The sequence below is a fragment of the Arachis stenosperma genome, chromosome 10 (assembly GCF_014773155.1).
Source record: "Arachis stenosperma cultivar V10309 chromosome 10, arast.V10309.gnm1.PFL2, whole genome shotgun sequence".
NCBI lineage: Eukaryota > Viridiplantae > Streptophyta > Magnoliopsida > Fabales > Fabaceae > Arachis > Arachis stenosperma.
Genome location: NC_080386.1, coordinates 129,353,567 through 129,369,040, shown reverse-complemented (window position 1 = coordinate 129,369,040; position 15,474 = coordinate 129,353,567). Strand labels below are relative to the sequence as shown.

At 32.7% G+C, this 15,474-nt stretch overlaps 1 protein-coding gene across 1 annotated transcript; it reads left to right on the top strand.

Annotated features, from left to right (window-relative positions):
• Positions 1–9,467: 9,467 nt before the first annotated feature.
• On the top strand, positions 9,468–14,262 carry LOC130954563 (uncharacterized). The gene is made up of 9 exons (XM_057881325.1): positions 9,468–9,652; positions 10,620–10,839; positions 10,963–11,164; positions 12,157–12,327; positions 12,408–12,524; positions 12,683–12,880; positions 12,960–13,019; positions 13,103–13,201; positions 13,776–14,262. The coding sequence occupies exons 2-9, from the start codon at positions 10,700–10,702 to the stop codon at positions 13,878–13,880; spliced, it is 1,092 nt and encodes a 363-aa protein (XP_057737308.1). The 5' UTR covers positions 9,468–9,652; positions 10,620–10,699; the 3' UTR covers positions 13,881–14,262.
• The last annotated feature ends 1,212 nt before the right edge of the window (positions 14,263–15,474 follow it).

Below are 15,474 nucleotides of genomic sequence, written 5' to 3'. Positions count from 1 at the left end.
CAGCAGATCAAGACATAATTGAAGTGAAGGAAATTCTACAGACATACCAATTAGCTTCAGGCCAAAGGATCAATTTGGATAAATCGAAAATCTCTTTTAGCCGAAACGTGCCTCCTCTCAGACAGATGCTTATCCAAGACTGGTTACAGATTAAGGCAGTGGAGAACCATTCAAAGTACTTGGGGATTCCAACTTTTGTTGGAAGATCTAAGAAACAAATCTTTGACTTTGTCCAAGATAGAGTTTGGAAGAAGCTGAAGGGATGGAAGGAGAATAGCCTTTCCAAGGTGGGGAAAGAAGTTCTTATAAAATCAGTCGCTCAAGCAATACCCTCATACATTATGGGATGTTTCCAAATGCCCAAAAGCTTATGTCAACACATAGAGAGCATGATTAGTAAATTTTACTGGGGGAACAAAAATGGAGAAAGGAATGTGCATTGGGTTAGATGGTCAAAATTAAGCTTGGCAAAGCAAGAAGGGGGGCTAGGATTTAGAAGATTTGAAGCTTTTAATCAAGCACTTTTGGCCAAACAAGGATGGAGATTGATCAAATTTCCTAATTCACTAGCAGCAAGGACATTGAAAGCCAAATACTACAACAAAAAATCTTTTCTCAAGTCAGGTATAGGAAACTTGCCAAGCTACACTTGGAGAAGTATTTGGAATGCTAAATGGGTTCTAAATCTAGGAGGCTTATGGAGGATCGGTAATGGCAGATCAATTAGAATAAAGGAAGACCCATGGCTTTCAAATCAAAACGGGTTCAGAATTTGGAGTACCTGCTCAAGTTTTAATTCAGAAACCAGGGTGGAACAACTTATTGACCAGGAAACTATTCGATGGAGAGAGGACATCATCAAACAGAATTTCTTTCATTTTGAAGCAGAACAGATACTTAACATTCCTCTAGACCAAAACCAACAAGAAGACTGCTACTACTGGAAAGAATCAAAGAATGGCGAATATGAGGTCAAGAAAGCTTACCACCTCATCTGTTCTCAGCCACAAAACCATGCTCAGTCCAGCAATCAGGAGCACCGGAACAGATTCCCTTGGAAACTTCTTTGGAACACAAAAGCGCTGAACCGCACTCTTAATTTCACATGGAGACTGCTAACATTATCTCTGCCAACTAGAATCAATATTCAAAAAAGAGGTATCACATGCACATCACTTTGCCCAAGATGTTGGAGAAAGGAAGAGACAGAAGAACACATATTCAGAGACTGTACCTGGACACATCGATTTTGGTTTGCTAGCCCTTTCAACCTCCGAACAGAGAGAGCTCAGAATCACCCAATTGGAGCTTGGATTGAAGAATCGCTAAACCAAATCGGGAAGGGGGAAAGAGGCCTTTTTCTTGAATGCCTACATGTAATATGGTGGGGAAGAAACAAATTAATTTTTGAAGATAAGGAAATAGACATACAAGAATTAGTGAACAGAGCAACTCTTAGATACCATGAATTCATAGTCATGTCAAGGCCGACAGAGAACTTCACAGCAGAGCCACCTCCAGGGAGTCGAAGTTTAATGTGTTGGGTGCCGCCGGAGCCAAATATCTTCAAATTGAATGTGGATGCAGCAATTTCAAATGAAGGAGCGAATGGAGGAGGTGCAGTTATTAGGAATTCAGAAGGAGAAATTATGGTTGCAGCTACTTGGTCATTTTCAACCACATCTATAATTGAAGCAGAAGCCACAGCATGTCTTTTGGGCCTTAACTTGGCTTTGGATTGCTGTTTTTTTGATTTAGCCTTAGAAGGAGATAACATTGATGTTATTAGAGCTTTAAAAGGGAATGACACTCACAGGAATTATTTTGGAATTTTAGTGTCAAATTGTAAACAGGCTTTAGGTAAATTTAGATTTGTTCACATTTCTCATGTAAAAAGGGAGGGAAATAGGGTAGCCCATGCTTTGGCCAAATTAGCTCTAACCCAACCAAATGTTATATGGTTGGAAGAAGCTCCTGAACATGTAACTAATTTGGCCCATTTAGATGTTTTGAGTTCTTCTTGAATAGAATATCTTTTTATTCAAAAAAAGATTGTAACAAGTGAGTTGATGCATGCTCTTAATTAAGAGACTTTTATAAGTTTAATTTATTTTTTTATTTTATTCAAGTTTGATATTTATTTTTTGATTTTGTATGTTTAATTTAAAAGAGAAAGGTGGTGTCAATGTTGGTCAGAACTTTAATGCTATGAGAAATTGTCTCTAGCCACATCAATAGAGAACACTTTTAGGCAGTGTTGCTTTCTTTGACATTTCTAAAGATGTATTTGTTGTTGAAACAATGTAAAATATTTTGCTGCCCGTAACTTCCCATATTTTCCATCTTTGGGTAAATTATTTTTAAAAAAGTTTTAATTTAGTTTTTAAAATTTTAAACATTTTATTTTAATTTCAAAAAAATTTAAATAAATTTAATATTATTTTATTATTAAATTTAATACGAATAATTAGTATATTCAAAAGTAAATAACATTATATTTTAATATGTACTAATAATTACTAATATAAAAAGTTTTTTTAATTTTAGAATGTTGATAATTAATTATTAGAATTTAAAATTTCATAAAAAAATAAGAAGAGAAAATACTATAAGAAACTTATCTAATATAACAACAACAATAATAACAACAGCATAGGCTTGTCCCACTAGATAGGTCAGCTACATGAATCAAACGACATCATTGTTCTCTGTCATGTATCATATCTACAAAGAGACTGTTTACATGTAGATCTTGTTTGACCACATCATGGATAGTCTTCTTAGGTCTTCCTCTGCCTTATACCCCTTGTCCATCTTCCATCTCATCCACCCTCTTGACTAGGTGTTCTGTCGGTCTTCTTCTCATATGTCCGAACCACTTGAGACGCGATTCAACCATCTTTTCCACAATGGGTGCTACTCCAATTCTCTCCGTTATATCTTCGTCCCTTATTTTATCCAATCACGTACGACCACTCATCCATCTCAACATCTTCATCTCTGCCGCACTCAGCTTATGTTCATGCTCCCCTTTGACTACCCAACACTCCGTACCATAAAGCATAGCCGGTCTTATAGCAGTGTGAATTTACCTTTAAGTTTTAAAGGCAATTTTTTGTCGTATATAAAACCAGATGCACTCCGCCATTTTGACCATCCTACCTGGATCCTATGATTTACACCCTGTTCAATCTCTCCATTATCCTGTATGATGCACCCAAGATACTTAAAATTTTTAACTTTTGGTAGGATGTTTTCTCCAATTTTCACCTCTATATTAGGATTTTTCCTTCTCAGACTGAACTTAAATTCTATATATTCCGTTTTGCTACGATTTATGCGCAGACCATACACTTCTAAAGCTTCCCTCCATAAGTCCAACTTCTTATTTAGGTCTTTCCTTGACTTTCCCATAAAGGCGATATCATCGGCAAAAAGCATACACCATGGCACAGGCTCTTGGATGTGCTTTGTATGTACTTCCAAGACTAATGTAAAAAGATATGGGTTTAAGGATGACCTCTGGTGTAATCATATACCAATAGAAAATTCCTTTGTCACACCACGTTGAGTCTTCACACTAGTTGTGACCCCATCATACATGTCTTTAATTGCACGAATATATGTGATCCTTACTCTCCTCTTTTCTAAAACCTTCCATAAGACCTCCCTTGGCACCCTATCATACGCTTTTTCCAAATCAATAAACATCATATGTAGATCCCTTTTATTACTACGATATCTCTCCATCATCCTTCTTAACAGGTATATCGCTTCGGTTGTAGATCTACTTGACATAAATCCAAATTGGTTCTCTGTTACTTGTGTCTCTTTTCTCAACTTCCGTTCTATCACCCTTTCCCATAACTTCATGGTATGGCTCATGAACTTGATCCCTCTATAATTTTTGCAACTTTGTATATTCCCCTTATTCTTGTAGATAAGTACTAAGGTACTTTTTCTCTACTCATCATGCATATTTTTTGACCTTAAAATCTCATTAAAAAGTTTGGTTAACCAGTTGATGCCTTTTTCTCTAAGACTCTTCCAAACCTCAATCAGGATATTATCAAGTTCTACTGCTCTGCCATTTTTCATCTGCTTTAGAGCCTCTTTTACCTCGAAGTCTCGAATCCTTCGATAGTAGTCAAAGTTTTGATCTTCTTCCCTTATGCATAACCGACCAAGACTCGAAAGAGTCTTCTGTGCTTCATTAAATAACTCGTAGAAGTAGCTCTTCCACCTTTCATTAATTTTCTCCTCTTGAGCCAACACATTTCTATCCTTATCCTTTATGCACTTTATCTAATACACGAAAGAAATAAAATATGATTTAACTAATAACGTCGTTAACATTGATGTCACTCAGTTAATTATTTATTTAAATTTAATTGTGAGACAATATTAATTCTATTTAAAATTTTTTAAAACAGAAATAGAATATAAGAGCATTTAAAACGTTAAAAACAAAATTCCAATTCAATATATTAAGAAGCATTTAATTTACCTATTCAACTAAGACCTCAAGTGCTTGATCCAAATTTAAAAAATTAAAATAGTACTTTTTTTTTTGGTAAAGTAAAGGGTCGAAGCCCAAAAGAGAATCAAAATACAAAAATAAGAATAAGAATGTAGTTCTAAATTACGAGACAATTCAAATTTGGAGCAGATGAAACATTTGTAAGTCTATTATCAAACTGCATTAGAGTTCAAATCCCAAAAGAGGAACAATAAAACTTTTCTTAAAGTGTGTAGTGTAAGACCTAAAAAGAAAAAAAAAAAAAACTCTAAATTACCAGTTTATTCTATTAAAATGGAAAACATCCATCATGAATTAAGTTACCAATTTACTCTTCAACATAAGAGTAATGAAGATATATATATATATACATATCAGTACTTTGTAGTAAAAGACACACACTAATACAAGCTATTATTTTGTTTTCCCTTTGTTTTACTTCTTCTCTGCTTATTCCTCTACAAATCTTATATAAAATATAAAATTTACAAAAAAAAAAAATATGTGAATCCTAAGAGTAAAATTTGATCTAGCATATACTTTAAGGAACGGGTTGAAGACTTGGGGGATGCATTTCACTATGTAGGTGGATTTGGATATCTACTACTTTAAGAATGGATAACATATAGCTTACTTTAACTTGTTTTAAATTTAATCATAAACTATTTACTAAAAAAAATATATATAAATGACATGGTAACTTCAATTTTAATAACTTGCAGAAAAAAAATCAATTTTTTAAACAGTCAACTTCAATTTTAATGAAGGCTTTTGACATATATTAATTTTTCCAGTACCATAAACATCTCTATTTCATTGATACGCAAAAGCAAAGCTATTAAAAAAAATTAGATTTTTTTATTTAATCATTTATTTAATATATTTATTTTGGATGATGTTGATTTGGGTTGTCTTGGTGATGTGCCTCTTCCTTCTCTAAATGAGGAAGCTTGCAATAATCTTATGGCACCAGTTACTATGGAGGAAGTTAGAATAGCTGTTTTTCACATTAACTCTTTTAAAGCTCCCTTTTAAAGCTCCGAGTCCTGATGGGTTTCAAGCTTTCTTCTTTAAAGAATATTGGGAGATCATTAGTCTTAATGTTTGGAAGATGGTTAAGCAGATTTTCTCCGGTGTTACTCTTGATCCGAGAATGTTGGAGACTTTATTGGTTCTCATTCCAAATGTTGAATCACCGGTATCTATGAAAGATTTCAGGCCGATTAGTCTCTGCAATGTAGTTTACAAGATCATCACGAAGGTCCTTATTAATAGGCTTCGTTCTCATCTTGCGGAGATTGTTGGCCCGCTTCAAGGAGGATTTATTCCGGGACGAGGAACTCCTAACAATATCATTATTGCACAAGCAGTCCTCCACTTTATGAAGAAGACTAAATCAAAGAAAGGCACACTAGCCTTTAAGATTGATTTGGAGAAAGCTATGACAGAGTTCACTGGAGGTTTTTAGCTCATACCCTTAAAAGCTTTGGTTTTCCTATTCCTACACTTAATTTGATTATGAATTGTGTCACAGCTTCTTCCTTATCTATTCTTTGGAACATGAGTCGTCTGAATGGCTTTACTCCTAGCCGAGGTCTTAGACAAGGGGACCCTATGTCACCCTATCTTTTTGTGTTGTGTATGGAGCGATTGGCATGCTTTATTAGTCATCAGGTTGATTTGGACTTGTGGGAGTCGGTTGCTATTTCTAGAGGGGGACCAAGAATATCCCAGTTAATGTTTGCGGATGATTTGTTTCTATTCTGTAAAGCTAAAAAGAGATAAGTGCAAAATGTGATGTTAGTTTTAGAGACTTTTTGCAAAGCATCTGGGATGAAGATTAATGTGGAGAAGTCTAAAGCGCTTTGCTCCAAGAATGTCTCTGCAACAAGGAAAGAGATTTTTACTGGGGTATCCTCTATCAGATTTGTCCAGGACTTGGACAAGTATCTTGGAGTTACCCTTAGCCATTCTAGGATGACTCGTTCAGCTTTCAATGGTGTCCTGGATAAGATTCGGATTAGGCTAGCAAGCTGGAAAGGAAGTTTACTCAATCGGTCTGGTAGACTCTGCTTGGTTAATTTTGTTGCCGCCGCTATTCCCACGTACCAGATGCAGGTCTCTATTTTTCCCAAAGGAATCATTAGTAAATTAGAGTCTATGATGAGAAATTTTCTTTGGAAAGGACAAGTTGATGGAAGAGGATTGAATCTTGTTAGTTGGAAGGTACTGGTTACTCCAAAAAATATGGAGGTTTGGGGATTAGAGATCCTTATTGTGTAAATATTGCTCTTCTTGAGAAGCTAGTTTGGACTTTTTTCCAGCAGCCAAACAAGCTATGGGTTCAATTGTTGGATGCCAAATACCGATTATCTCTATATGACTATTTTAATTATTCTAAGAACAAGGACTCTCCCATTTGGAGGTGTCTTTGCAAGGCTTGGGAAGTGTTGAAGGATGGATTTGTTTGGTGTATTGGAGATTTAAACAAGAATTTTTAGTTTTCTAGTTGGAGGAGAGAAGGACGGTTATCTAATGAGATGGATTATGTTCACATTTCTGATTCGAATATTCGGATACATGATATTTGGTCAGTTGGTAGGTGGCATTTGGATACTCTTTATTCTCCTTTACCTCAAAATCTGAGAGGTAATATTCTCTATTACAATGCAGATGAACAAGTAGGTTCTGAAGTGGGTTGGTATTGGAGTGGGTCTGCTGCCAAAGTCTATGACTCATGCAATGGTTACTTGTGGTTGTGTAAGAAACTGTTTGGTTGGAGGAGCGGGAGAACTGGCTTTAGCTTTGGCGTCAGCTTGTTCTGGAAAAGCATAAGTTTTTGGCTTGGTTGTGTCTTAAGGAGGCTCTTCCTACTGCAAGTTTTCGCTTTAGAAGAGGGATGTCGTCATCGGATAGGTGTCCAAGATGTCTTTCTAGCGAGGAATCGGTTTTACATTGTATTCGAGATTGTCCAAAAGCTCAGCTTGTCTGGCATAGGTTGAATATTTCTTGTCATCCTTTGGATTTGAAGAACTGGTTCTTGTATCATAGTAGAGAGCATCCGTTCAAGTTCTTTTCGGGACTTTGGTGGATATGGCGAGTAAGGAATAATGACATCTTTAATCCCCATGAAATTTGGCCTCCGGAAAAAGTGATTTGTCTGGCATTAATTTCAGAAAAGGAGCTTAGGAATATTTTTGAATTACAACGTATGTCCCTTCCCTCTACTCTAAATGATTTTTGGAATCCCCCATCTATTAGTACTTTTAAGATTAATTGTGATGCTAGTTATTTTGGTTCAGGTGATAGTGTTGGTTTTGCTTGTGTTATTAGATATTGTAATGGAGCTGGCAAAGGGGGTGTTTGGTAATGATTGAGAGTAATAGTATTCTTCAAGGAGAATTGTTTGCTATTTGGAGAGGATATATCTTAGCTTGGGATGTGGGTTAACGAAATGTTATTTGTGAGACGGATTGTGTGGAAGCATTTAATCTTGTTACACAAGATGGTTTTGGGTTTAGTGATCTATTGGTACTTAAAATAAGAGATATCATGCATTGGAATTAGCATGTTGACTTTCGTTTGATTATGAGAGATGCAAACATGCTATGACAAAGATGGCAATGAAGTTACAACTTTCGCATGTGGAGCTTCTTTCACATTGAAAAAAGTTTAAAAATAGTTTTAAACGAAACTGTCCCCTATTTAAGCAATTCCTTATTTTATTTATTTTGTTTTTTTTTTATTTAATTTATTTCGGTCACAAAAAAAATACATGTTTGATTTTAGATTTTTGAACTAAGGAAAAATGAGCTGCTTGCACGACGTGTAAGTAACTGCATATGATAATTTAAAACAAATAAAATTTCCAACTGGAAGATGAAAGAAACTACTTACCAGCTTAGTATTTGGGTAAACTAAAATCAGTTTTTTTTTATTTAAATAAAATAAATTAATTATTTACTTAAATAAATTAATTTATAATTTTTTTAAATATTTAGTTACAATTTTGCTCACACAAAAAAAATTATGTTGATACTATCACTGATAGCGAAAACAAAAAATATATAAAATTTTGCAGATCGATTTATTTGAATAAATAATTAATTTATTTTATTTACACCAATAAATAGAGCAACTTTTTTAATTAAAAAAGTTCATATCATTAATCATTTAAACATTTAATGATTTTTAATTAGTAATATTGTTAGTTGTCCGTATTATCACTGACTTATCTCAGAAATTTTTTGGTTTTGCGCGTTTAGAAGCCTGCAATGTATATATAAAATAATAAAAGTAAGAATAATATTTTAAATTAGTATCTAACGATATAATAGTTTTTACTAAAATGATTTAATAAATTAGTATTTGATTTTTTGTAATATTAATAAAATTAAAAAATACTTTATAAATATTAGAAACCAATACTAGAACCCTAACAAAAAATTCTTACAAATTTCATATAAAAAAATGTTTATTATTTATACAAAATATTTAATAAATTTAATTAAATTATTATCTAACTATTTTTAATTATAAATTTTACGTGAAAATAAATGCTCGAGTATTTGCCCTAAAATAGAATAAAAATGTAAAAATTGGAAAAGTGTGAGAAGCTAATAGAATATTTGTACAATGTATACAATGAAAATTTATAGAGTATTAAGAATATAATCATTAGTGTTATCATTTTTATCAGTTAAAATTTTTAGGATGAGTGGTATCATAACATGATATTAGAACGTTAAATCCGAAAGATTAAAATTTCAATCTTTGGTAAACCCCAAAATTAATTTAATTTTTTAAAAAAATATTTATTATCCCTAGTATTGGAATGATTATTCTAAATAGTATAAAAGATATTTATTTTGTAATTCAATAGCCTATCCTCCCTAGCGAAATCCATTTATATTGAAAAGAATGAAAGCTGTAATAACAGTGTTTTATTTATTTATTTATAAAGGGACACTGAGAAATGATGATAGAGTCAGTTGATCGAAACCAACGCACATAACCATTTCCTATTTCTGAAAGTTGTTGCTTTTCATCTTCCTTTTTTTTTACTTCTCTCTTTCACATTTCCCTTTTCTCTGCAAAACTTCAATCTTTCCAGTAATTCGAAGCATTACAACGGTTTGTTTTTCTTCTTCTTTTCGAATCTTTTATTTGTATTGATTCTGTGTATTATTTATTCACAATGCTTTAGGATTTGGGTGCCTCATTTGTCTTCTCGTTTTCGTGCCCTAGCTTTGATGGTTTTTCTCATTGGACTGAATTGCCGCAGAATTTTTGTTCTTTTCTGCCTGATTTAAAGCAATTAGCTTTCTGACTTGGTGTAGAATAAATGTAATTGTGTGGTGAATGAAATCGTTTGAGCTAAAAGTATGAACAAATGTAATTGTTAGTTTCCCTATTTTTTTAGTGCTTTTAGTGCTTATGTTTGAAGTTGAATTGGAAAACTGAAGTTTATATCATGAGAGGAAATTAAAAGTCTCCGGGAACACATCATGTTACTCAATGTTGGAAATTGGGAGATTAATTCTTATGCTTATAATTGAATGAAGAATGAATGATAAAATAAATAAAGGAAAAAGAAAAGAAAAGAAAAGAAAAGAAATTTTCAGTTCAGTCATATTGTTTTTGTTGTTTTTTAGCTACATTTTCTTTCTTGTTAGGTATTAGTTTTTAGACGTACAGTTCCAATGGTTGCTATCTTTCTAATGTGGGAACTTAGCAAACTGTAATGTTTTCTTGACATGAAAAAAAAAAGTAAATTATAATATTGTATGCTACTAAGTACTATTAGAGATACTATTGGAATAGCTAGCTAATTAGGGTGTATCTAACTTGTTTGGTACCTTCTTATTATCGGCAAATTCCAAGCCTGCTTTTCACTCATTTACTTGGAATTTTTTTCCTTTACTCTGTTACCATGAATTTCAAAGCTTAGGTTTTATTCTGATTATTCCATATGTGAAGTTTAAGTTATGTACTTTAAAAGAAAATACAGGAAAATGGATTTGCGTGCAAGTTGATTATTTTGTCTGCCAATATATTTGGTGAAAAAAAATGGCATAATGTTTTTTGCCTTTATTTTCAGGTTTTCTTCGTCACAATGTTTAGTTAAGCGAGTGATATCGTTTTACTTTTCATTTGAGAGAGCACATTTATTGTTTTTGAATGGAAAAGAAAAGATTAGATGACCATGAGGCAGCAACAATATCTTCGCCCAGGTCATTGGATAGATTCGGGTTTCTTGTAAGGCCAGATGCGAGTACTTCTGATGGTTTAGTGAAGAGTAGATCAGCTCAATTTGAAAGGTAGCTTGTTTTTTTCCCATAATCCTTTTTACTTATGTTCTTTCTTTTTGGTTTTAATGTAAGCATGAATCAGCATCAACATGGCTAAGGATTTTACCTTTGCTGTCATTTATCTTTCATCAGAATTAGGGAGGACAGAAGAGTTAGAAAATGGAGGAAGATGATTGGGGTTGGTGGAAGCGACTGGAAACATTATCTTAGAAAAAAGCCTCATGTTGTTAAAAGGCGTATAAGAAAAGGAATTCCTGATTGCTTAAGGGGCCTTGTTTGGCAGTTGATATCTGGAAGTAGAGACCTGTTGCTCATGAATCCTGGAGTTTATGAGGTAATCGAGTTAATTTATTCAAGGAAAAGTTGTTGTACTGTATTGTGCAGTACCATCTCTGCTTGTCAAAATGTTGTCTTGTTAGATTTCTCTATTAATCCAGTTAATATGAATTGAAGAGTGCCTCCATTGTTTCTCCGTTTGTTGTTACACTTCGACCACCATCACCCTTTGGATATGGCAGGTTTTCTATGGGAAAGCCATTGTGAAGAAGCCACCTAGGAACTCCAGGCAATTTAATATGAATATTGAGTTTACAAAATGTGATTCTATATATAGTTTTCAATAGAGTTGAAGATTCATAATTCAGTGAAGTATGTTTGGAATATTCTTCAGATGCTTCTTTTTATAATTTTGAATCCTAATTATATCACATTTCTAATGAAGCTGAACTTATAGTCATTTATCCCACCAACCTGCCTAAACCCTAAACCTGCCCAACCTATTTTCATTTTTATTTTATCATAGGAAGAAATGGTGACTTTGTATATTTTGCTAGTATATATAGGTTACTGTTGAATGTGAGAGAAGGAGAGAAAGACATAAGAATTCTGCCTGTCTTGGCCACAAAGCAGTTTATATAGCATGAAAAGAGAATCTATACACAAGTACACGATATACACAATTAACTAACGTACATACCAGATTCTATGATATTGTAACTGATCCTATAATAAAAGGCAGTCTGGTGCTAAGCATCTTGTGTTATACAGGGTCCGGCTAAAGGGTGTAGTGTAGGTAACCTAACCTAACCTAATTCATGCATTAATGGTTGGTTCCATTGCTTTAAGTCGTAATCTTAAGGTCACACAAAGAAAACAAAACCGTACTGATCCTGTAGTATCCTAGCTAATTTATTCAGAGATATTCTAATAGTTATCTACCTGAAGTATGAAATAAAGGAATTAAAAATGGAGACTGATCCTTTATATAATGAGATTTACTCTTTTTCTTTTTGAAATCATGTTAGCATGACAGTATGCTTATTGCAGCAACTAGTCATATATGAGACATCCGCCTCAGAACTGGATATAATTCGAGACATTTCTCGGACCTTCCCCTCACATGTATTCTTCCAACAAAGGCATGGACCTGGGCAACGTTCACTTTACAATGTTCTAAAAGCTTATTCTGTCTTTGACAGAGATGTAGGATATGTTCAGGTATTAAATATTAACCCATTGCTCATTTTCTGCTTGTTCCAAAATTAAATTCATAATATTGATCATCTTAAAAAATCCAGGGGATGGGGTTTTTAGCAGGTCTTTTACTTCTCTATATGAGCGAGGAGGATGCGTTTTGGTTGTTGGTGGCATTGCTGAAAGGAGCTGTTCATGCCCCAATGGAGGGGTTGTATCTGGTAAATATTTTGTTCTGAATGTGTGTCTTGCTCACAGTCTTTATGAAGTTTTCTATAAGCCATAAGGAAAGTACTAGATGTATATTTACGTGGTTGTTACCATGAACTCTTTGACAAGATGTCTCTAATCAACATGGTTGCTGTTATTTTAAATGCAGACAGGATTGCCTCTGGTACAACAATACCTTTTCCAGTTTGAACACTTGGTCCAAGAGCATCTACCGAAGTTGGGAGAACATTTTGCCCAAGAAATGATAAATCCTAGCATGTATGCTAGCCAGTGGTTCATAACCGTATTTTCATATTCTTTTCCATTTCATTTGGCTCTTCGAATTTGGGATGTTTTTCTCTTTGAGGTATGCAGCACTTGCCTTTACAAGAACTATTTATTGACAAGAAAAATGATCTACACTGACGGAAATCCGATCCATCCAGGGTGTTAAAATTGTTTTCAAAGTTGGGTTGGCCCTATTAAAGTACTGCCATGACGACTTGGTGAGTGTCACACGAACTTGTGATTTGTGTTTTTATGAATCAAAGCAAATTTCAGCTCATAGTTCAGTTAATCCGTTTGTCAGGTTAAATTGCCTTTTGAGAAACTGATACATGCCTTGAAGAACTTCCCTCAGGATGCAATGAATCCAGATATATTATTGCCTCTGGCTTATTCAATAAAGGTTCTCATTCCTTCTTTGCATTTTGGTTTGTTCACTTGTCCTGCTGTTCTGACTCAAATATGCATGTTTTCTTTCATTATCTTGGACTTATAGCAGGAGATAATCAATTCCTTCACTTGTCAATTTCTACATGCATTTGTCAAAGTTACTTTAAAGTTGCACATTACACTGTTTGTTTCTGTTAAATTTCTTATATACTGGTTTTATTTCTCACATCAAAATCATAATATTGATACAAGCTCAAAAGTAACAAACTAGGTTCAATGTATACGTCAAAATTATTGTCTCCACATAGTTCTTGAAACATTCCAAGCACAGAAGATTTTACCATATGAAACCTAGTTTTTCTTGACTAACATTTTTGTGATGTTCCTTAGTTCAGAATTGGGAAAATGTTTGCCAATGTCTAAAATGCAGCGCAAAGATACTAAGATAGAGTTTGCTTTGAATACATTCTTAATTTGGCAGTTTCCATGTCAACCTAGTAATATATCGAGAAATTTCAGTATCTTGATTGACACCATGATGCATAATGTCTTGACTTCAAGCTTCTTTCCTTTTTTTTTTCAATCAGATATCGAGGCGTTTAGAGGAACTGAGACAAGAGTATGAGAAGAAGAATGGAAAGATTACTCAATCCCAAGAACTTACAGAAGAGCAAACGGTTCAACGCCTATAGAGCAACCGATGCGAGAATATAAGTGGAAGGGATAGAATTGAACTGAAAATTATTTGGAAGGTAATACTGCTCATGAGGTTTCCCTTGCATTCTGGGAACTAAGCGAATGACAAGAATCATTCTATATTGTAACCATATGTTACATACTATGTACATATATATGTGTATCAGATGTTTATCATTTTCAGTGTTCAGTGTTGGTGTTATGGAGCTTCCAATATGGAAGTCTATTGTCTATCTTTTCACTGAGATGAATCGCTTTCCTAGTTTTGTTTCAGCCCTACAAAGTTGAAATTGTAATAGTAGTTGTGTCTCAGTTGTAAAAAGAGATGGATTCTGATGTTGATAGTGTGAAGTTGGAATTTAATATTTATGAAATTCTTTTCTTTTTTTTTTCATGATGTTTGTCAAAATGGTAACATATAAATTTGTCGTGCAATGTTTGATGTACTATAAAAATGCTTTCTGGAGCACATTAATGTTGCTCAACATATAATTATGATCAAACATTAACATTAAAAAAGTTAGGGTACCGTTGCAGTTTCAAAAATTATGTAATTCAGATCTTAGTTATGGGAGGAAGGTAAGAGAATGAAGAGGAACTGGAGATGTATTATTTACTGTTACAATGTGCATAGTTATGCATTGTATAATTCGTTAATATGATATTTTATATAGTGAATTTTTTATAATATTAGGAGTTCATACCTAAATTTTATTTATTTATAATAACTTAAGAATTATGCAATAAAATTTAAATAAAAAATGTCCAAAATTTTAACAAAAATTATTTAAGGCTCTTGACATTTTGTCTGACTTTGGCAGTTATAAGAAATACAATGATGATTAATATTAATAATAAGCATAAAATTATTGGTGGGTGACAAACTAGGTAACTAAAAGCCTAATAAAGGTTACGTATATTTTTTTAGTTATCATTTTTATTCTTAATTATTTTTTTGTATATTTACTTGCCTTAATTTGTAGGAATAATGAGTTCAATGATCTAATACTATCACTTGAAGAAACTCTTATAAATATTTTTAGAATTGATTATTATTATTATTATTATCGTTATCTATATTGGGTTTGTTTGAGTACCATTATTTTTATAAAAAAAATCTTTTTTAATAATTTTTTTTATTTTTTAGTATGTTGACAAATTTTTAGTAATAAAAGTAAAAATACTAAAAAAATAAAAAAATAAATATTTTTTAAAAAATCATAATTTATATCTTTTTTTAAAAGATTTAAAAAAAAGATATTTTTTACATAATAAATAAATAAAAAATATTTGTATATTATTATATCCAAATATAATTGATAAATAAAAAAATCTTTTTACATAAAATATTCAAATATAAAATTATTTTTATATTTTTATAAAATCTTTTAAAAAAATAACTCAAAAAAATCTTTTTTTAGAAATTCATCCAAATAATTTCATTATCTCCACTCCGTAATAAAGTTAGTGGCTTCATATATATAGTTATTCGACCATCATTAATTTAATTCCCTTTTAAAATTCTAATTTAATTTTCAATTTAATTTGTTGGCATTATAATAATAAGGGACGGCGTAAATGTGAAAAGAT

Bases quoted from the DNA above. Each gene is read 5' to 3' on its own strand.
- LOC130954563 (XM_057881325.1), top strand. From the start codon at position 10,700: ATGGAAAAGAAAAGATTAGATGACCATGAGGCAGCAACAATATCTTCG. The intron at 12,525-12,682 runs GTAAATATTTTG...TTTTAAATGCAG, and splicing joins CAATGGAGGGGTTGTATCTG to ACAGGATTGCCTCTGGTACA. The intron at 13,020-13,102 runs GTGAGTGTCACA...TCCGTTTGTCAG, and splicing joins AGTACTGCCATGACGACTTG to GTTAAATTGCCTTTTGAGAA.